The 23,924-nt window shown below is 36.9% G+C and overlaps 1 protein-coding gene across 2 annotated transcripts in view; it reads right to left on the reverse strand.

The window, feature by feature from the left end:
- Positions 1–5,226: 5,226 nt before the first annotated feature.
- The window catches only part of GLUD1 (glutamate dehydrogenase 1), a 37,264-nt gene continuing 18,566 nt past the window's right edge, over positions 5,227–23,924 (reverse strand). Inside the window, exons 4-13 of one of the 2 annotated variants that reach the window (XM_011355369.2) lie at positions 23,375–23,438; positions 18,918–19,012; positions 14,618–14,797; positions 13,731–13,868; positions 13,387–13,524; positions 12,917–12,997; positions 11,909–12,032; positions 11,004–11,095; positions 7,601–7,663; positions 5,227–6,620 (exon numbers count right to left, since the gene is read on the reverse strand). In XM_011355369.2, the coding sequence (XP_011353671.1) occupies positions 6,501–6,620; positions 7,601–7,663; positions 11,004–11,095; positions 11,909–12,032; positions 12,917–12,997; positions 13,387–13,524; positions 13,731–13,868; positions 14,618–14,797; positions 18,918–19,012; positions 23,375–23,438 (1,095 nt within the window). In that variant the 3' untranslated portion in view covers positions 5,227–6,500. Of the gene's footprint in view, positions 6,621–7,600; positions 7,664–10,591; positions 10,611–10,956; positions 11,096–11,908; positions 12,033–12,916; positions 12,998–13,386; positions 13,525–13,730; positions 13,869–14,617; positions 14,798–18,917; positions 19,013–23,374; positions 23,439–23,924 lie in introns of those variants that run through there. The other variant, XM_023527959.1, reaches the window with a different exon arrangement.

Consider the following 23,924-nt stretch of genomic DNA (forward strand, 5'->3'; position numbering starts at 1 on the left):
TACTGGCTGTGACCACAGCATATGAGCTGCTGTTTTGGGGCTGACCCCAGTGGGCTCTGGTGCCTATTAATATAACCCTTTGGGTATGTGAGGCTAATCAGGTGGTGCTCTATTGTGGTCTGAAGCAAGCTACTGGGTGTGTTGGTTTTGGGGCCTCTTGGGAGGTGCTTCAGTGCAGGCCTAGGTCAGCTGCTACTTATGACCAGCCTGGGGCTACCTGGAGGAGCTAAAAAAGTGATCTTCTGTTGATTGTTGCCTGTGCTGGACATGGAGGTGCATGGGAGAGGCTACACTGGGAACTGAGGCCAGCTGCTACCTGTACTGGGCCTGAGGTGTTTCAGCAAAATGCCCAGGGTACCCTGAGGCTTACTGCTGCCTGCCAGCTGCCCATAAGGCTCAGCTGCTGAAAGATCCTCAGGTAGAATGTGAGTTGTGTGAAGTAGGGTCTCAGGGAGTCATCAGGGTAGGGTAAGCGGTGTTCACCAAATTAATATGGATTCAGATTTGGCACCAGTGCTGAGCTTAGGGCCACTCAGCAAAAGGAACGGAACCCATTGAGGCCAGCCACTGCCCGGCTGTGGCCCGCAGATCCCTGAGAGATATCCAAGAAAGTCTACAGTGTGGGCTGGGGCTGGCTGTCCACCACTGAAAGAGCCTCAGGCAGAGAGTGAGTTTGGTGGAGCTGAGTCCTAGGGAGTCTCCAGGGTGAAGCAAGCAGAGTTCACCGTGCCAATGCACATTCAGATTTTTTCATAATGGGGGAGTGCTCAACATAGGAAAGATAGTGCCCACCTGCAGGCTGCATGAAAGTAGGGCTCAATACAGGGAGAATGGTGGCTGTCCCTCCAGTCCTTGCTCTGAAGCCAAACAACTCATTCTCTTCCTGTATGTCTCTAGTGCCTCACCAGTCATCCTAGTGGGTGTGAAATGGTATCTCATTATGGTTCTGATTTGCATTTTCTTACTGACCAATGTTGTTGAACTTTTCATGTGCTTGTTGGAAAATTTGTAAATCTATTTTGTATTCTTTGAAGAAATGTCTATTCAAGTGCTTTGCCATTTTTAATTAGATGTTTGTCATTGAGTTTTAAAAGTTCTTTAAGTGGTTGTTAAACCCTTGTCACATTTATGATTTTTGAATATTTTCTTTTATTCTGTAGGTTATCTTTTCACGTTAATAATGTCCTTTGTTGAAGAAAAGCTTTTAATTTTAATGAATTCCAATTTCTAATTTAAAAAAATTTTGCTTTAATGTCAAATCTAAGAATCCATTACCAAATCTCAGGCCATGAAATTTATCCCTATATTTTCTTCTAATAGTTTTATTTCTATTTTTATTATTATTATTTTTTTAGGCGAGACAACCCTTGGTTGACCTCACAGATTGCAAGGACCTTGTCAGCTTACAATCCCTTATTTTTTTATTTTATTTTTTACGCTTATAGCACCTGGTCTTCCTAGGTGGTCTCGCATCCAAGTACTAACCAGGACCGACCCTGCTTAGCTTCCAAGATCAGACGAGATAATAGTTTTATTTCTAATATTTAGGTCTTTGATCCATTTTGAGTTAATTTTTGTATATGAGAGAGGTCAAACTTCATTCCTTTGTGGATATCTAGTTATCTTAGTGTCTTTTGTTGAAGACTATTCTTTCCTCATTGGATAGTGTAATGCATTGAATTGTGTCTCCCAAAAAGATATATTGAAGTCTTAACCTCTAGAATCTCAGAATGTGACCTCATTTGGACATTGGGTCACTGAAGATGTAACTAGTTAAAAAGGGGTCATACTGGTGTAGGGTGGGCCTTAATCCAGTATGATTGGTGTCCCTATGAGACATGGACACACAGAAGGATGACAGCTATCTAATGTCAGAGTCAGAGATGGAAGTGATGCAGCTGCAAGTCAAAGAATGCCAAAGATCGATAGCCACCACCAGAGGAAAAGTTGAGAAATTCTCCCCTATAGGTTTTGAAGGAAGCATGGCCCTTCTGACAGCTCAAGTATCCCCCAAAACTGTAGGACAATAAAGTGCTGTTGTTTTAAGCCATCCAATTTCTGGTACTTTTGTTAAGACAGCCATAGGAAATACCGTCTTGGCACCAGGATTGAAAATCAATTGACCATAGATGTTCTGGACTAACAAGTTTATTCCATTGGTTTATGTCTGTATGCCAGTACCACACCATTTTAATCACAGTAGCTTTGTATTGTTTTGAAACTAAAAATGTGAGTCCTCCCTCCAACTTTTTCTTTTTCAACATTGTTTTGGTTATTTGGGATCATTTACAGTTTTATATTAATTTTAAGATCAGATTTTCTATTTTTGCAAATAAGGCCATTAGAATTTTGATAGCAATTTTGAATCTATAGATTGCTTTGAGGAGTAATGCCATCTTAGCAGTATTAAGGTTTTCAACCTATAGACGCAAAATCTTTTTATTTATTGAGGTATTCTTTCTTTTAAATTGCTTTGTGGATTTTGGTGAAGTCTTTCACTTCCTTAGTTAAATTTATTCCTAAATATTTTATTCTTTTGGATGCTACTGTAAATAGAATTTTCTTAATTTCCTTTACAGATTATTTGTATATAGAAAACAACTGATATTTGTGTACTGATCCTGTACTCTGCAACTTTGCTTAATTCATTAGCTCTGGTAATTATTTTTTAGTTATGTGTTTATTCTATGGGATTTTATATATCATGTCATCTGCAAATAAAGATTGTTTCACTTCTTCCTTTTCAATCCGGGTGACTTTATTCTTCTTGCCTAACTGCTCTGGCTAGGACTTAGTACAATGTTGAGTAACAGAAAAATCCTTGTCTTGTTCCTCTTGAGCAGCTTTCTGTTTTCACCAGTTTTCACCAGTATGTTAGCTACGGTTTTCTCACAAATGCTGTTTATTATGTTTAGGAAGTCCCTTCTAGTCTTCAGTGGTTTATTATGAAAAAGATCTTGAATTTTATCAATTGCTTTTTCCACATCTATTGAGATGAGCGGTTTTCTTTCCCTTTTGTTCTATTAATGGGGTGTTATTACTTTAATTTTGTTGAAGCACCCTTGCATTCCTACGATAAATCCTACCTGGCAATGTGTAATACTTATGAGCTGTTGGATTTTGTTAGTATTTTGTGTATTTGTATGTCTACATTCTTAAGAAATATTGGTGTATAGTTTTCCTGTGAGGTGTTTGGCTTTGGTATCCAAGTAATATTGGCCTCATAAAAGGTGCTAGGAAGTGTTCCCTCATCTTCTATTTTTGGATCAATTTGAATAGAATTGGGTTAATTCCTCAATTGGCCCAAAAATGTCAATAGTGTTTAAGGTGAGAAACTTTCTAAACTACATGTAAGATTTGATAACAAGACAAACACAAAGAAGCCATCATTTTTTTGTGTGGAAAAAAAAAAAAAAACCAACAAATTCATCAGACCTCTGTGACCTTGGATTAAGCAAGGATTTAAGATGATACCCAAAGCATAGCAACCAAAGAAAAAATTGGACTCTATTAGAATGAAAAACTGTGTTAAAGGACATCAAGAAAGTGAAAAGAAACCAATAGAATGAGGAAATATTTGCAATCCCATTTGAGTCATTTATCCAGACTATATAAAGAACTCTTAAAACTCAACAATAAAAAGACAACTAATTGAAAATGGGCAGAAGATTTGAATAGAATAAAAATATTTCAATTTATTGGAAGTGGTTATCTCTAGGGAGTAGAAAATGGTGAGGTGGTTCTATGAATTGAAGGGGAGAAGCTATTGTTCACAGAACTATTTGGCTATCTACACCAGTAATTCTCAATATGAGGTAACTGCCCCTCAGGGGACATTTGGCTATCTTTGCACATTTTTGATTGTCACAACCGAGGGGTGTTAAACATCCTACAGTGCACAGAATAGTTCCCAAAACTTACTTGGCCCAAAAATGTCAATAGTGTTTAAGCTGAGAAACTTTCTAAACTACATGTAAGGTTTGATAACAAGACAAACACAAAGAAGCCATCTTTTTTGGTGTGTGAAAAAAACAAAATCATAATATTCATATTACAAAGCAAAAAAAAATTCTTCTGCAGTTTTCTGTGCAAAGTTCCCAGATATAGTTTATTTAATATGCCATGCCTTGACTGCCTTAATGCATAGGAGGGCTAAGAAAGCCTGCCAGGGATGTTTAGGAAATTTACTTAAAGCTTGCTGAGTTAAGATGCCAGGCTTTCTTTTTTTCAATTAAATCACCAATCTTAGTAAGAGTTGTCAGAAGCACTGTTTAAAAAAAAAAAAAAAAAAAAAAATCAATCTTTCACTTCTCATTTACCTCAACTTCATTCATCAAGCAAGGTAAAAACACATTCTAGTGTAGGGGTTCACGAGGACACAGTTAAAGTTATCGACCAGAATTTTCTAACTCAAAGCTCCAGGAACCAAAGTTGATACTAGTGCTATGTTGTCTTTATATAGCTAGCATGGACAATATCAATTTTCCAATATTAGTATCAATAACACATATCAACTTTTATCAAATCTTTAAAGAATTACGATAAATATTCCCAGTATGTTAGCTAAAAGCCAAGACTAAGACTTATCATTTTGCTTTCATATGACTGGAAGCTACTGCTCCACCCAGATCTGTTCCAAAATATTCTGGAACTTGTTTTTATATGACTTTCCCAACATATTTTAGTGCTCCACATGGAGTGCAAGTAGATCTCAGCAGCTCAGGAAGGGCTCACTGTCCATGGGTCTTGTTTACTGCCTTTTGTGATGCTCAGAACCATGGAGAGGCAGAATGAGGACTAAAGAGTGCAGCTGAAAATTATGCTCCTGGTTTGGCAGCTAATTGGTGGAATGAGGTCTAGAATCCAGTTCTGCTGATTATAGTTAGTAATCTATCTTTTTAAATTGATACATTTTGTGGCTAAATGATTAAAAACAAATCCCTAATCAATGAAACCTTCCTTCATAAAAAAAAAAGGCACTACTAAAAAAACTACTTCAGTACATTAGCTTTAAACATTAGAAACTCTTCTCTAAGAATAGCATTGATATTGTCCATCAAATGAAACACAAAAGAATTCAAGAATAAAACTTAGGCAGCTCACAATATAGTGGAAAGTAATGTTATATTGGCGATTGTTTCGAAAATTTCAGAAACCCAACTGTACTTTTATCATGTAGTAAAAGAGTCACTATTAAATATAAAGACACAAAAAAGAAACATAAACTTTGGAAAAGGTAGACTTTTAATAACTGCTTTTATCACCAGGTTAAGTCATGCAGTTACAAAGTAGTTAGAAATTTCTGAAAGGATATTATTGTTAAAAAAAGAAAAAAGCTCATTTTTACATAAATAATATCTAGCACTTCATTGGGACACTACTGTTCAAAAGGCCCTGGCAAAATAACTCCCAAACACAACACTCAACCCCAGGTTGTCTTCAGGCCGCTGTTGAATGAAGCTGTGCATAGAATGCAAAGCCTCTGAAAGAGGACACAATGTCAGGGCGAGTTGGGGCCATTGGCAACGCTCAGAGCCGCCAGCCAGACTCCAAAGAGGGAGCCCAAGTGTTTTTTTTTTTTTTTCCCCCCTGGGACACTCTATTTGAATTATTGTTCAATCAGTCAACACAACAGATTTCCCAAAGAGGTCAATTAACATGATAAGGAAGTTACTGCATTCTTTGGACTATATGTCATGATTGTGATAAACTGTTAGTAAATTCTAACAGTGTTAATAAAAATAACCTCTGTCATTTGCTATTGAATGATATGTATGAAGATAACTCTCATTAGGCTTTTTGTTTTGCTGGACAATATACTATTGAAAAGCTATAAATGATACTGTTTTGTTATAAAAATACTAGCTTTTTTCATTCATTATGTTTATAGCAATTCACTGCTTGTGTCAAGGTTAGGCTTATTAACTGATTAAAGGCAATTTTATTACAGCAGCACGTACTTATTTTATTCTAAAAGAATAAAATGCATAAAGGAAAGTTTGAAATCTGTAAAACTGAGTTCTTTTGCTGAAATAAAATACCAGTAACTCACCTGAGGACCCTGCCATCTTCTGAAAATGCCACATACCTGCTTCTTAAATGTGTCAAACTTTTATACCAGATCTTAGTCTTGTCTAGAGCTGAGGCAGCAAGTGACTGCCCTTGGACAACAGGTATTTTCCTGGGCTACAGCTCTGTTGAGAAGCAGCCACGGAGCAAGGCAGCACAGCCAGATAGAACAGACTTTTTTATTTAAAGGCAAAATACCCAAATGGCTCTCTGACACAGGTAATTTCAACTTTCATTCTCATCGACCTTTGTACATGATCCCCTAACCTTATTATCTTTTTTCTTAAGGGGCTGATTTAGGTTGACTTGTTGAGAATGGTGTCCATTATCTAATAAGTCATGAGAGAAAGAAATTTCTGTGGTTACATGTAAACTTCTGATAGGTCTACAGATGAAGAGGTGAAGAGGGTAGTGAAGAAGCTATAATCCATCTATGTAAAGGTCACACCGGCTTCATGGTACACCTTGAAGACTTTCTCAATGGCGTTGACATAGGCAGCTGTTCTCAGGTCCAGTCCCAGGTTATACTTCATGGCTGTGCGCATGATTTGCTGAAATGAAGGAGAAAACAGTAAAGAACACCACAACTCAAGTATCTAGGCCATGAACACACAAGGCACATATGGAGCTGGTACAAGTTACCTGTTACCATTTCAGTGCAGGACTTGGTCAGCCAAAGAGAAATGACTTGGGCAATAGAATAACCTCTAGCCAGGATGGATTAATTCTCTGGAATTAAACAAAACACTGTCTAGGCAGTGGTAAGAAGTCACTCTTTAGAATTTTAGGTGTGAGCTGTCTCTGTGACCTTTAGACCTCCTGTTATTTAGAGTGAGTCCACTTGATATACTTTGTAATAATTTAAAAGAACTAAAAATGGAGTGACAAAAACGTCCTGGAGTTAGTGGTGATGGCTATAAAGCCGTGTGAATATACTTAAGGTTCCTAAATGGTATACTTTATGGTATGTCAATTATATCTCAATAAAAAAAAAATTAACATCACCATCTTCCTTTTTAATATGTTTGTGCTATTTCGATTTAAAGCCAAGTGGATAGAATCTGAACTCAAGAAGAAATTAGGAAAACTGGACTCAAACTGTGTTTAAGGCATTGAAATAAGGATCTAATGGTGAAAAAGCCTTTTATTTATATACCAAATTCTATAGTGAAGTAGCTTCCTGTAGCTAGAATGGAGTGGTACACTGATCGGCAATCTAGTTTGGCTGACTACTTGATATTTAGCTAACCACTATAAACATTACTCTCTCCTAACCTGGTATTATTGTTTATTTCCATAAGCCTAGTTAAACACTGAAGACTCTAAAAACACTGCTTATCATTTATGACCGAAAAAGATTGCGTTTTGCTACACACAAATGAGGAATATGTAAATAAATTGCTGTTTTCTATAGCCACATGCATAATCACAATCTGTGCTTGCGCACACACCATCTGGTGGCCGAAATGACACACAGTTGAGCTTCCCTTCTTGTCATTAGCAGAAATACAAACAGCATGTGTGCACGTACCCTGGCTGAGCGCTCCATAGTGTAAGCTAAGCCAGAGTGCACGATGTCTTTCTCAGATGCCCCCTATTAGGAAAAAAAAAACAAATTCAATAAAACTATACAAACACATGTTCACCTATATGAGCACAAAGGATTCTTAAGTCAATATACAGCCAGACAGAACTGTAAAGATATATATAATTTCTGTGCAATATCTTGATACCTAGTTAAGTAGCTGCATTTTAACCATAGTTTAGTTTTCATTATGTTTGACAGCAAGCAAATACTCATGAAATACGATCATGGTAAACAATGAACAGAGAAAAGTATGAACCAAGAAACATGAGGGCAAATAGTGAGATCAGAACCGATCACCCATCTGAGATGCGACTGCACAAGAGCAACACATTATACTGTTCATGTCACAGTGCATTCACTTCCATTCCCCAGTAGAACAGGGATATGACAAAGGGCACAGAAAGGCATCTGGCCACCTCCAATAATAGCTCTACGATAAGAATCCCAACTGTATATTCGGCGTGTCACCAACTTTTAAAGCTGGAAGAATGTTAGCAATTCTAATTAACCCCCTAATTCTACTGTTGAAGAAATTGTCGACAAGAGAAGTTGGAAAAGTTTACATATAGCTATTTTAGAGTTGGGATATGACCCAGAGCCTTTGACCACCAAGTAAGCTCATCTCTTTCCTACGCCGATTATCTCAATAGATTGTCAATAGTTAATTTCTTGCAATAGATTCCGCTATCAGTTTTGTGTTTTGAAGTGCTTTCTAAAAATTTTAGGACAATTAACTATCACCATCACTTCTAATATGACATATGTAGCTATTAAACACAGATCCTGATATGCCAGATAAAAACTTCAAAAGTGGGTCACCAAAAGTTATCTATGCTGAACTTCATCCAATTAATACACTACTTAATTAAGAAGGTATATTTCTATAACATTTGTATCAAGCAAGAAACATTTGGATTAAACTTTGTTTTGTTCTACCAAGTTAGGAAAAGGAACTGGCTTTATAGGTGCAATACTGTTGTTTCTTTAACTCAATTCATCTACCAAACATTTATTGAGTACCTACTACATGCCAGGCATACTTCTAGGCAGTGAGGACAGAGCAGAAAACAAAATAATAAAAATTCTCTGTTCTCATGAAATATATATTCTAGTGAGAAGAGACAACATGTACTTGGACTTAAAACCATTAGGCTAAGTGAGATCACCAAAATTTTGAATTCAGAGAACTGGTTCAGAGACCAAGGCCTTCCAATATTAAGCAAGTGGAGAGCTGACAAAAATGAGCAAAAAGCAATGAAAAGAATATTTCACGGGGGAGTGATTACTGTGACAACAGCTGCTGACAGGTGAAGGAAGACGAGGACTGAGAAATAGGATTTGGTGAGACTGATGTCACTGGTTACTTTGACAAGAACTAAAGTTTTGGTGGAGTGATGGGCATAAAAAGTAGGCTGAATATAGAAAAACTGGAGACAGAGTATATGCAGAACTTAAGGAGGTTTGTTGTAAGGGAAATAAATATGGCAATTGCTGGAAAGGGAAGTGGAATTAAGATTTGTTTTTAAGATAGCATTTGGTACATTGTTAGAAATGACTGAATAGAAGGAGGACTGATGATGCAGAAGAGATAGGGGAAGATTTGTTTGAGCAGTGCATTTGGGAAATTGAAAATAGGCCATCCAACACCCAGAACAAGGCTTGGGCTTAGAGGAAGCACTCTATAACAATAGGAGAGATGACAGAAGACAGGGCACAAATACCAGCAGCTGGGTACATGTGGAAGCTTTCTGACTGCTTCAATTTTCTCTTTGGATATATACCAGGCCATGAGCTGGAATGCAGGGGAGAGGAGAAAATATACTACAACCAACCAAGAGAATGAGAAAATAAATGAAACAAGGAAAAGTAGCTAACTACTGGGAAGCTCTGAGAGCCTACTTGAGGTCAGTGGTCAGGATCTGAACAGTCAGCAGGGCTTCCTGCTACAGGGGTGCAGACATGGAGGGGGCAGAGATTTGAATTTTGTCAGGTTTCAGGTGTTAATAAGGGGTATGATGAGAAAGTCATCATAGCTGTCTTCCTAACTGCCAGGCTATCCTCTTTTCGTATTCCCTCTTGAGGTTTCAATCTGAGCGACTGCTATATGCCAGTCAGGTGCTGGAACATGGGGTGACCACAGGGAGGAGCAAGAGGCCCATTTAAGAGGGGCAGCAGTCCTGCCAAGGCACTGTTGTTACTTGTGATGGAAGGATGTATGCAATTATGGCAGACAGAGGGGCTTTTCAGGGAAGGACACAGAGGTGCAGTGATACCTAAGCATGGAGAGGGTAGGGCATTTCAGACACAGGGACCAGAACTAACAGAGATATGTCCCTAGGAAAGAGGACAGTTCATTTAGTGGAACCATTTAGTACCCAGAGTGGCAAAAGCATCTTCTTCAAAACCCCTTAAACGTTTCCCATGTTTCAATATAGTCCTATTTTCCATGACTGAATAGTTCATAAGAAGATATATTATAACTTAGCCATTTTCCATATATATATATAAAACTGTTAAATCAAACCTAATTATGAAAACTGATTGCAAATACAGTTCCAATGACATCATCATGCATGAAGCCATTCCTTTCCTTTCGAATTATTTTCTTAGGATAAAGTCCCAAAGGGACGTTATTATGTCAAAGGGCAGGAACACTTCAATAACTCTTCAATTTCTCCAAAGAGCTGCACCAATCGGCACTGTTATCAGAATAAGGGTACAACTGCTTCACGGCAGACATGGTGGATATAAGATCTATTAATTGTTTTTGCTAGTTTAATACATTAAAAAAAAACTTGTTTTAATTTATATTTAATAGCAAGGTGTTAAATATTTTTTCTAAGCCTATTTCCTCTGACTCTGTTTTTGATGTCTTCAGCCATTCACTGGTGAAATTCTCTTTGTGATGTGTATGCACTATTAATATACCCTGTCAAAAGCTAATTAACATTAAATACCTTTTCTAATCTGTTGAATTCTCTTCTTTGTATCCATATAGGAATTCCAATTTTTCATAATTCTTCTATCTAATGTTTACCTTTCAATTCTTTTTATTTCCCTAGAGCTTAAAAAAGTTAAAGTACATAATAACTACTCGCCATTATATTGGAATCACTTGTTAAGTCATTTATATTACAAAAGTACCAGAAGCAGAACCATTAGTTATTTTAAACTAGAACTCTCACTCCATTTTTAGAAAAAACGAGAGAGGAGGAAGGTATAAAGCACACGCAAGTCTTATAATTACTGTCAGGTTGATTACAATCTGTCAGCTCAATCTATTTGACCTGAGTCCAAACAGAGCAGGTAGTGTGCATAAAATGCACACTGTCACAAGCACGCTTACCGATATCCTGTCTTGGAACTCTGCTGTGGGCACAATAGGAATAGTTCCACCGTGCTTTCCAAATTTTCTTTCCAAACTCTCTTGAACAGACACTATGAAAAGCCGAGATGAAGATTAAGACATTGCTAGTAGAAAAAATTAAAGTAGAACCACCAAAAGTTTTCCCAGACTATACCCACTATCCAAAACTAAGAGATTTAGAAACCTTTTACATTAACGACATGAAAAGGGTTAATCATTTAAAACTCAGTTAAAAAAGAATAAAGCACTTGGCCAAATTCTATATAAATGAGAATTTAGGTCACTGCTCTGTTTCCATAACACCCAATACTAGGGTTTTTCCTTGGCTCTTTAAAAAAGAAACTGGTGAGGGAAAAAGAACGGAAATAGATGGATCACTTCACCCAGATTCTGAGTGGGCTGAGTAAAGAAGCTCAGTTGGAGGTCTTGGTCTTATTTCAGCTTGATAAAAATTCTACTGTTAACTGTGAAGCCTACTCTAGTCAAAGGAAAACTATTCTCATCAGAAGACTGAAAACATTCTTGACACTAAATAGGCCTTTACTAAGAGCAACCAGAGTTAGAAATGGATGCATATTTTAGGAGTTCCTGGTTTAAAATGATACTCTTTCTATTACTAACTTGTAATTATGTTTTGGGAACATTACAGTACAGAACAAATATTTGAATATAAATATATTTGAGAGAGCTAATACATTGATTTCCCATAAAGAAACTATATATTTTTGGCCCAAGGCTCAAGACAAAATATAGTTTTCTGTCTTGACATTAATTTAAATTATTTAGGATTATGAAAAGGAAATTAGTCCTCTTAAGTGTGAGCTTTTTCCAGCCTTCTAGCTGGCCCAAAAGATTAACTGGAGAACAAGATCATTAGAACTTACTGAGCAAGTGGTAGTTAGAATCCCTTTCATATTTGAAGGTCAAACGGCCATAGCTGACATGATTTAGGTTCTTCAGCCACTCAAAGTAAGATACTGTCACTCCTCCAGCATTCAAGTACAGATCCTATATAAAAAATGTAACAGGAAGAAACCAAAGAAAGGAGAAGACAATGGTCTTAATAAAAAGTTTACAATAAACAGAAGAGCTCAATTTTAATATCAAAGCAGATTAAGCGTCCAACTTCCCAAATATATCTTAGATAGTATCAGGAATTTCACACTTAAATTTAACAAACACCCTTCCCAATCTATCTGAAGTTTTTTTCCATTTGGAAAAACAATAATTCTTTGGGGTTACTAATTTGATCCACTTTGGTTAGAGCCTTGTCTCCACCAAAGAAAATTTAAGGCAAAATTGATTCCCACTAACCACTGGATTAGATTGTCCATAGGGTGTCTCACCAGAAGAATAGCATTCCCTCTCCCACCGCCTAAGGGTAGTCTATTTCTGTTAAATGGAATTTTTTAAATGCTTTCAGCAAAGGGAGTTCTTCAAAATATATTACAAGTCTACACTAATTTCCAATATCCAATAACCTTTTGGTATTGACCCTATGCTTATCCACTGAAAAACCTAACACATGTTCCTCATATTAGCATTCTGCATAAAGCAACAGGGACATCTGAAATGAATAAGGTTAGGAATCATAGAAAATCTTCTAAGTTTAAGTTAGAATAGTATGTTTAGCACAATATACATTTATATAACTGGGTTCTTAAGAAGGCTAAACACATACTCAAGAACGAGCCTGAAGTTGGGAGAAGATGCTCAGGTCAATCAAGTGAAAATGAATAGGCTTATTATACTAACCGTACTTCTACTTAATTTTCTTAAAAGCAAAATTCACTGTAGCTTGGGAAACTCGCATTTCCCCCTTCTCCCAATTCTTTACAAAAGACAATTATAATTCTGAGTACATATAAAACTGGCAAACATGGATGACTTACTGGAATAACCATAATGTTCTTCTCCAGGAAAATCTTATCAGCTTCTGGAGTTGTTGGTCCATTGGCACCTTCGGCAATGATCTGTAAAGAGTCAGGAACATATAGAAATGCCAATAACACCATTAAATCCCCTCCACTGAGGGCAACAGATGTGCACATGAGTAGGGAGTTGTGGGGACAAACATAATTCCAGTTTAAATCAAATTAATAAAAGTTATTTTGCTCTACATAAAGCTATTTTTCACCTTTCTATTTCCATAAATACTGTTTGGAAGTTGAGTTTAAGAGGAGACCCATGGTGATGGTTATACAACTTGGTGAATATACTAAAAACCATTAAATTGTCTACCTGGGTGAATGTATATTATATCTCAATAAAGCTGTTAAACAGAAACCCAGCAAGCACTTTTCTATGACCCTCAATGTCGTCCACACTGATAAGGCTAAACTCAGTCTCATTCTGCTCTTACCTTGGCTTTGATTTTGGGTGCATTGGACTTAGTCAACTGCTTCTCACTGGCAGCAGGGATCAATATGTCACACTCGGCTTCTAAGATGCTCCCTTCATAAACCTTCGCCTTGGGGAAGCCCAGGATTGATCCATGTTGCTGTAATTGATTGAAAATCAGAATTAACTACTATACCAGAGTTTAAATGCTTATGTTTAGTGCCAATGATAGGAAGACTCAGTTATCTTTAAAGCTCTTTGAGTTATATTTTAAAAAATAAGCAATGGAAATAGAATTCAATAAGACTTATTTCAGTTTTACAACATTCAGGGTAGTCAAACTGTTCAGATATTAGATTAACATACCAATTTGAAGTCTTCCAGTTCCTTTGGGTCAATACCATCTGGATTCCATATGCTCCCATCAGATTCACCAACACCAACACATTTAGCACCAAAGCGATGCAAGTATCTCATAGAGTGTAGGCCCACATTACCAAACCCCTGTAAAGAACAATTACGCATGACACAAAAATCAAAGTCCTTGTACAGTTAGATGGTAAGAATCACATTCTGACCAATATAGCTAATATTCTGTTAGAATGCTCAAAATCCTTTTGTCAAAAGAAACAATGGACTAACTGGCTGCTCTTCAACAATACATTTCTATGTTTAAGAATGTGGAATCTAAGCCCTTTGTTATCTGTGATAGGGAGTCCTAAAGAAGTTTAGTTAGGTGCAGCCTTCTTGGTTCATAAAGAAATGGCCCTGTGTCAACCATACCACCCAAGTCCTTAGTCTGTGATGACCATATGTCCTATAGTCTTAAAAAAGGTAAGTCATTAATCGTGAGGAATATGAATTCTACTTTAAAGTAGCACTCGACTTCATTTAGATTCTTCTAAGTAAAATAATCAAATACCAAGCAAATTCTCTCTGAAAGTTGAAATGTGGATCATGTGCAAATTGTTCTGTATACCCGTCCTAACAGTTTAAGAGACTTCCTCTTCTGTATACAGTTTCAATTTAAATATTGACTAAAAAAAGTTGGTGATAGTGTATGTATCAGAGAGATACTTAAATTGGTTCTAGTCAAATGAATCACATTAAAGTTCAAACAATAAACGATGTAATACCACTTTAAAACTTAAGCGATTCAAATGAATCAAATTTTTAAAATCACAAATCTAAAGAAATTTAAAAACTTACTTTATGTATATCAGTTATTCTTTAAGAAAACAAAATTTTTTTACCTGAACGACAAATGTTTTATCTCCAAACCCGGGTGTCATTCCTAAAATGCTCATGTAAGAAGCTTCATTGATGAAGTTTTCAATCCCATGAAAAACTCCCCGGCCAGTAGCAGAGATCCGTCCATGGATTCCACCCTGACTGATAGGCTTACCAGTGACACAGGCATGGGCATTGATATCCTGTAAGAGAAAGACAAAACTTCAAAGATGAAATGTCAAGGACAATTTCTATGATGAACCAGTATAATGAAGGATTAAATTCAAAACACATTCTCATTTAACTCAAATATGCTCATCATGCTTCACTTTTCCAGATTTCTGTTCCTAGAAAATATGTAAAAGTAGACTATACTTTCTGATGGGAGAAACAAGGTTGTTTAGGAATTTAACATCAAGTAAGTATAATTAACAATTCACAAAAGTAGATATATTCAGCTTAAAACTATTTAAGCCCTAAGTCAGGGTAAATCCTAACCTAAAGTATCTTAAAAAACCTACCGTAAGACTTGAGCATGTCACCAACACAGAGTTTAAGACAGGAAGAGGCATTATGGTGTTTTTGAATGGGAGGACTCAAAGCTGTAAAATAGCCTTCTGCCAAACTAACCTACAAATTCAATAAAATGGCACTTTTTAAAAAGAACTTCAAAAGAAAATACTTAAGTTCACCTAAAAAAGTGGGTTAGCAAAAGTACTCAAGGAAAAAAAAGACAATAATTAGGTGTCAGAACAATGTGGAATACCTACCCAAATAAAAATATCCATTACCCCAAAAATTCTATTTCTGGAAATTCAATTTTCTTTGGTATATTTAGTATGGTATCATTTGGGTTAAAAAAAAAAAAGGTGCATGTGGGTAAGACACAGAGGTCCACACCTATGTTTGAGTAGAGTACCTCTGGTATCAGCAGTTAACTTTGGGAAGTGAAGCAGAGGGTAGCAGTCTTCCCCATCACCTTTCTGTACTCTGAGCTGATGATGTGCATATATTCTTGTTCAGAAACAAGTATAATTATAAAAAAGAAAGGGCTCGGGAGGGCTTTCCTTCCAAGGCATCAAATATACTATAAACTGTAGCAATCAATGCAGAATAGATAATAATTAGCAAGACAGGAAAAATTACAGACAATTCTGTTATATATAGGAAATCAATATAAAATGAAGAAGAAATTTTACATCAGTGGCTAAAGTATGGACTATTTAATAAACTTGTTAAGGAAATTTGCTAACCATGTAAAACAAGATAAAGTGCCTTACGTCACTCCTTATCCCCTACCTCCCAATATATGTCCTAGCTGAGTTAAAAAGTGACTTGGTCTTTATACGTATTATTTAAATATTTTTTACAGAGAGAACTTAGAACTGTATTACTTGTAATAATTACCAACAACAAAAAAAAAGGTAAAAAAAGCAGTCTAGTCAAGTGATTTACAGAATTAGTAGTTTTCCCACAGTTTTCTTTCATGAATAATTAACACTTATGAATACAGAATTGCAAACCTGGTGCCAAATGCTTTTAAACAGTGGAAATGCAAATGCTGGAGCTGACAGCAGCCCTGTCTGAGGTCAGGCATGGTGCCAGCTGCCAGCTCCCCAGCATACCTAATTGTTCTGGAAGCCCAGGGAGGAAAACTCACTTTCCCCTCCAACACTGGCTCTTTCAGGTGGTGCTAGACAAAAGGAGTTGTGTGGTTTAGGTTCACATCTGGAAATAAGTAACAAAAACTATGGCTTCCTTATCTTAGGTCCTGATTTTCCTATCATTTTAAGGAAAAGTCTTTCACCAGTATAGTCCAAGGTCTTAGTTGGCAGGGCCTCACAAAACTTTCTTTTGCTGTCACCATTGGGAATGAGCTACAAATAACAATATACTAACTACTACTTTGTACTATTATTTACTCTTGTCTTACTTAAAAAGAACAGAAGAACAAGAGACCATTCCCAGAGCTTATTTAACATAAAAAGGTGACAAGAAAAACATCCTTTTTGGGAATGGCAGTTAAAACCAAAATTCTTTGAAGTGTCTCATAGTGCTCTCCTGTATTATTTCAGGGGATTTGTGCAATTGACCTGATGTGGCATTTATAAATATTTATTTTTTTGTGCTTAATAACGGCTGGGTACTGTTAAGTGCAATATATTTTTATTCATTTAATCCTCATAACTGTCTCATTAAGTATTAGCATTGTCATTTTACATATGAGGAAACCAAGGCACAGAGAGCTCAAGGCACTTGCCATAGGTCACGGAACTGGGGCATGAAGGAGCTAATTCTCGAATCCAGGCTGTCTGCCCATGCTTCCCACTAGACTATACCATCTCAGGAAAGGACACTGATCTCTAAAATTCTTCCTCTTTTCCAAGGCTGATCTTTCCATTATTAGGGCCCTTAAAAGAAAAATTCATCAGTCCTTTATTTCCTCGGAAGATTTTGCTACCACCCCATACTTCTCTTACATCACACCAATGAACCTGTGGCTTAAAGTCAATCAACATGCCAAACAACAAAATTCCTTTTCTCTGGACAACAGTCATCTCTCAAATTGTCTTTTCTTTCTTAAGTGGAGGTTACTCTTCATGCTCTACTTCCCTCTCTCGAGGTGCTCTGCAGTCTGGTTCCCAGGGATAAACCAGCAGCTGAATTGGTCTCTCTTCAGAAATCCCACCCTCCCTCAACATCCACAACATGGAGCCCTCAGTGTTTCTCATTATTTTAAAACTGACTGCTTTCTTCACCTAAATCTCTCTTCCATCTGTCCATTTCTCTCCAGGGCTAGGGCATTACCTCTCTTTCTGGTCTCTGTATAGGCTCCTGCCCACAACAGTCCCATTCTCTGCTGCACAGAGTGAAGCTGACACACTTAGCTGTATCACACACCTGCTCACAATTAGTGCTTCTTCAGCTTCCCTGTTTTCAAAACAAAGACCAAAGTCCTGCTGTCACCTACAGGGCAATAATCTTGTCCAACCCTCTGCTGGCCTCTCTTACTCCCTATAATCTCGCTCTCTACTCTGGCTACCATAGTCTTCCCTCAGTCTCTCAAGTTCACCTCTTTTGCAAATCAGGACCTTTATCCAGGTGCTTCCTTTTGCCTCTAACACTTGCCCTGCCCTTCCCCTAGTTGATGTCTAATCATCTTCAGAGAGCAGATCAGAAAGTTACATCTCTAATGAAGCCTTTTCTGATCTTGCCTCCAAAGACTTGGTTAGGGTCCTATTATTCTTTTCATAGTACCCAAACTCCTAGTATCCATCCTAATTGTATTGATACCTTGCTTACACTTAGTTTTTTACATATAGTAGGTACTCCACATATATTTTTTTAAGTGATTGTCTTTTTCAACTCACTTTCTCTTCCTACTCCTTAAATGTTTGTTTTTCAGGGTTCCATCCCTTTCAGGGACAGAAAGTTGGTTTTTCTTCTTGTGTCCTCTATTAGTGGCACTGCTCCTGCTTAGCCCCTACACTCAAGTTCTTCTGGTTCTCTCTGATTCAACACTGTCCTTTTACTTGATCCCACACAGCCAATCCTGTCCTGCTGAGTCTGTCTCTGCCAGGTGCCAATGCTTCTCCCCAGTCCCTGTGGCTCTTGGGCTGTGAAGACAGGCACTGACACCATGTGAAGGTTATGTCTTTGCCCTAGTGCAGCCTAACATTGCATCCAGCCCGCCCTCCCCTAAGGAAGGGTCAGGATCCAATGCTCCCTTCTGAACAGTAGGTAAAACAAAAACACCAGGGCTTGATAATCTTTGTCCTAGTTCACTAACCTCTTCAACTCTTCTATAACCTTTCTAAATATTAAATATGCCTTACCTTCAGACAATCTGAGCTCACTGTTTCTCCACCTATCCCCCAAATCTCCACATGTTCAAATTCTACCCATTTTCAAAGTTTAGCCCAAATACCTCTTCCGGGGAAAACTCTACCCTTGTAATCACACTATCTCCATACCTTATTTGCTTATGTGTCTTAATTCCTCTTTAAATGAAAGCTCTTAAGAGCAAAATCAGAATTGAATGCATCTTTATTTCCTTTCTAGTGTGCTGCCCTGGTAGGTGAACCTTCTTTGAGGATCCCATCCCAGCATCCAGGATAAGGTGGCATGTAAGGAAAAGCTCAATCTGTGTTCACTATATTTATGATTTAAGAATAGAGATAGAAGTAAAATAACATGCAAATCAAGATATGACTAAAGAGGAGGAGAAAAACCCAGTGAATTCACTACTTTCAACGTATAATACAAATTGTTATTTCCTGTAGGTAGCAAATCAAGCCCTTAGGCCTTTTGGTGGGTACTCACATAGTGCCCTATGGTGCTAGCATAGGTGTCAGCAATCCAGGACATCTCCCGCTCGCCTGTGCTCATGTCTGGGGCAGGCACATCGATGCCAGGACCTGAGGCACAGGGCAAGGGCATCACATACATTTTTAAGATAAACTCATCCCAAATACAAAGATCCTTGTAATTCTCTACAGAAAAGCTACCATCGCTAGGAAACTTTACATTTCATTTAGGTAACTAACTGAAGTCATATAAATACTTACTAAATGTTTCACTACCAAATTTATACACTCACAATGTTAACATGGAAATTTCTCCCACTGGCATTTACTTGATATATGTATGTAAGTTAGCTATGCATAGATATAAGCCACTCAATAAACTTCGGAATGCGCAAGTTTAGGCAAATCAGTTTAGCTTCTCTTGACCTCAGGTTCCTTAAACTGCAATCAAAGATAACAATGCCATCTTGTCCTGATACAGAGGATTGTTGTGGCTAGTGAGTATACCTGTATGTGAAGGCACAGTAACATGATTCTTACTGGGAGTGTAAGCCCTCCTTAGCAAGTAGAAAAGCGGGGAAAAGATGCATTGGTAAAGCAATTGTGTTAAGTCCCATAATACTTTTACCATTGCAGAATGCTGCTTTGACCTATTATTCAAAGCTTAATCAGTATAAAGTTTTAGCTTGGCTTTCAATTTCTCAGGTTGCAGAAACTTAGTTTGAGGATAATTAAGTTCGCTCAAAGGCAGCAACAAGTAACAATGGCAACATTACTACTGAAGGCCACAAGGAGATTAAAATAGAATGTGTTACATGATGCTCACCTAAATCTGTAAAGGCAGGAATGTGTAGAAATACTTCTTTCAAAATATTAAGAATGAATGATGATTTACACCTTTGTAAATGACTTGGAATCATCACCAAAATGGACACGTGGAAAAAAAGCAGGGTTCATACAGCATGTATATAAGTATGTTCCTACTTACATAAAATTCTTTCCCTTTCTATACATTGATGTATAACATCTATACACATATTTCCATCTGTGTGTGTAGATGCGTGTGTGCGCGTGCATATGTGTAGAGTTTGGAAAGATAAGCACAAATTTATTCACATTTGGATTTTAGCCTTGTTTACAACTTTCTATAGTTTCAATTCTATAATACAAACTTATTATCTTTATAGAAAGAAAAACACAATTTTAACAATGGTTAAACTATTAAGTCTCCCCCAAATAAAGTTCTTTCTAAGGACTATACTCAAGTTCTTTCTCTAATTTTTACATTTTAACCAGCAGAATAAGACATATTTTAATATTCTTCTACATTTCAAGGGTCCAGATCCTAAGTACTATACTTCTTCATATAAGTTGTGATGTAATGGATACAGAACTGTCATAAGACAACTTTGAAATGGTCAAGGTCCACTTTTTACACTCCGGTCCTCCTCCACCACCCAATATGTAACTCTCCTATGTCCTAGTGACTTTTCTTAGGCATCTTATAAATCTCATGAAGTCTAGCCACCCCAAACCCACATTGTACACTCTCCTACCTAGAAGGATTAATGCCATATTCTAGCCTTATCCTGACAAAGGGCTCTGCTGCTCCCATATGCTTATAATTTCCATTTCTTTAGAGGGACATACCTCAATTGGAAGTTAGCACAAATCTGTTTAATCATATTTCTTTTCTCGTAAGGTATAAATATCAATTGCTCTTAAATCCTTCTAGAGGTATCTATGAAAGTATTATTTGTTTTTAGCAGTATCAAGTGTTAAATAAGCTTGTTGCCTCAAGTAACAATTCCAGTTGGAGAAAGCTATTGTTAAGTGGCAAGTCTGATGTGCAGTTTTAAAATCAGAAATGTATGATAAATTGCTTCTTAAAGACATCAGTTAGTCTAGATATGCTAAGGTGAGAAAGGTCTCCTTATGCAAAGCAAAATTACAAGATATTATTATTAGGCTTGTGAGTTTTCTACTCTATACAAAATCAACATATAGAAATGTACAGATGACAAGTAATTCCTGAATTAAAGATAGATTCTTAAGTACGTTACAGAGAACAGGTCTGGAAATCTATACTTTTAAAAACATGTAATTACTCTTGGAATGAACTTGTCATCATTTGATTCTTAACAGCACATAAAGATGATGAAAAACTGGCTAAAAGAAATAACTGCTTTAACAGAACGTGAGCATGAGGGTAGAGCTGAAAGGGTAATTTTGGTGCATGCAGATACAGAGGAATGGAAGGAATGGAGACATCAGGTTATTGCAAGAGAACTTTTTATAAAGTTTACAAAGTAAAGGACTGTAGACCTAACTGTTTTACAGAGGTGATATCTAAACTCATACAATGGAATTAATGCTGACTTTTCACAACTAAAAAAAAAAAAAACAAAAACCCCAAAAAACCCAAAACCAAAACAAACAACAAAAACAAACCAAAAAACAAACCAAAACAAAACAACCCAGAAGAGAAAATAACACCTTTTAACCCATTCTGTTAGCCCGTCTTATCTTATCAAAGACCTTATGAGAAAAGAATCTTGCAGACCAATATCCCTTAGAAAAGCATCAAAAAAGATAAAAGATTTATGAATAAATTTTTAAAAAGTAGTATAAGACTTGTACACCAAAAACTACAAAACATCACTGAAAGAAATTGAAGACCTAAACAAATGGAAAGACATTCAGTGTTCATGGACTGGAAGATTTATATGGTTAAAATGGCAATACTCCACAAATGGGTCTTAGATTCAGTGTAATCCCTATCACCATCCCAGCTGATTTTTTTGCAGAAATTGAAAAGCTAATCCTAACTCATAAAAGGTGACAGGGCCAGGACTCAGACTCAGGGTTAATGCTACAATGTGAAACTCTGTGAAAAGAGAAGGCAAAAAAATAACAGAGAAATGACACTAATTCCAAAGGTTTGCTCAAGACTAATTCTGTGCCCTGGAGGGAAAGAAAGACATCATGGGGCCTCTGTCTTAGACTACAAAGATTTCTGGGCCCAGAGGTCTGCTTTAGTTGCATTGTGGGTTATAATGAGGCTTTTGCATGGAAGCAAAGTAATCTAATTGCTAGTATTTAAGCTTTCAGTGTTACAATGAATCATTTTTAACCTTTGGAACTATAAGGTACTTGTCAATATAGAGAAAATTAAGCTGAATATACTCTGGATATGTGCAACAAATATAACTGAATAAAGTCTGAAACCACTTAAGACTATTAAATATATTTCAGATTTAAGCTCAGAGGAAACATGATATAAAAAATTGTGAAGGCTATTATCAATAGGCTGAACATGACTTCAATTCACAAATCTCAGGATGAGTAGGCATTCCTGTAAAGGAGACAGTTAACTCATTAATTAGGGCAAAATCCATAATGGTGTAGAGGAAGGGGAGGCATGCCAAAAACCCAAATTCCTCTGAAATTATGTAAGGTAGGCCAAATCTAGTAAAAGTTCTACTGTCATTTACATTTATTTCTATATTAGTTTATTTACTTCATGCCTTTTTTCCTAAAAAGGGGGCAAATTTCAAAATAAGAATATCGTAAGTTCATAAAAACTTAACGGTGTGGAGAATACTAGGGAAGAAAAACATGGAGCAGGAAAAGAGAAAAAGTAGATCTTTTCTATACTAGTCTTCTTTAGTTTTAACTATACTGAAAGGGCAAACATTCTTTAAATAATTTGGTTCATATTATTAAAGCAAATTAGAATACTAGAACAAAAAAAGAAATATATAGAAAGACTCAATGCTTGAAAATGAAACATTGACAAATATTTATACATCACAGAAAATATTTGTATCTCATGAGAAGAACATGAGACACAGATAATCAGTATGATACAAAAATATCAAGCAGAGATCGATACCATCAGAAATTTAGTCTGTTTGGCAAAAGCTCCTAGAAACAAACACTAAGAGTCTCAGGAATCCCCAAAATGAGTCTCCCCACATCTCCGTTTCTGCCCGCTACTTTGAAGGGACAGGCCTGCTTAAGATTCCAATTCTAAAAGGCATCAGATTTTTCACTGCTATCAGAACAACTGGATTATTATGGTAAAAATGCTTTTTACATATTTAAAAAATGTTTATGATACAAGTATTATTTAGTTCCTTCAAGTATGGCCTTGGTCTTTCTAGAAGTTGCAAGAGAGATTGTGCACTGCTATTATAGTGATAAAAATCCTTTACTAAGCACAAGTGGAAGAGGTAGAAGTGATCTCTCCTGGTGTCCACACTGCATACTAGGAACCTGAACTTTTCTATTAGAAATGTGTCATAAATAGGCCCAGATATTTCAGCATATTTATCACAGTATCCAGTGTCTCAAAGTAAAAAGGGCAACTCTATCCATGCATGTATAGATAAAAGCAGGAGTTCAAATTAAGACAATTACTTTTAACACATTCCCAGTCTAAGTGGAAATTGACAAGGCAATACAACATACCAATAAAGCCTTTCTTTGCCAGCTCAATGGTGAACCTCCTTGTGATCTTTTCCAATTCATTATCCTGTAAAGAAAAAATAAAAACAAAAACAATGAAAATTTTGATGGGGGGAAAAAAATGGCGTAGACGATAGAAGCTCTGTTCATCCCTCTGGTGACCGAATCAAAGTTGTGACAGAAACAAGGAGCAGCAGCAAGGAAAAATCGCCTGGGATCTAGATGAACAAGCCATAAAACTAGGGAGAAATCTAAGAAATCCCCCTTCAACGGCAGAAGGTAGGACAGGGAGAGGACGCAAGGCTGCCCCGACTGAGTGGTTAAATGAGACGGTTGAGTGGGACAGCAGGTACCGACACATCTTAAAGGGGCCGCACCCGTGAGCAGACTTTGGCTGTGATGGGCCTGCTTGCTCTGAGCACCAGGGACTTACAGAAGACACTGAGTTGTCGGTATGAGGGGCAAGGTGAGACTTGTTCTGTACAGAAGTGCTGGTGGTATCCATTGTTCCTCTGTTGAGCACTCCCCACTCCCAGTGTGTGGACACAGCATA

This window comes from Pteropus vampyrus, unplaced genomic scaffold (genome assembly GCF_000151845.1).
Source record: "Pteropus vampyrus isolate Shadow unplaced genomic scaffold, Pvam_2.0 Scaffold20, whole genome shotgun sequence".
In the NCBI taxonomy this organism is placed as follows: Eukaryota; Metazoa; Chordata; class Mammalia; order Chiroptera; family Pteropodidae; genus Pteropus; species Pteropus vampyrus.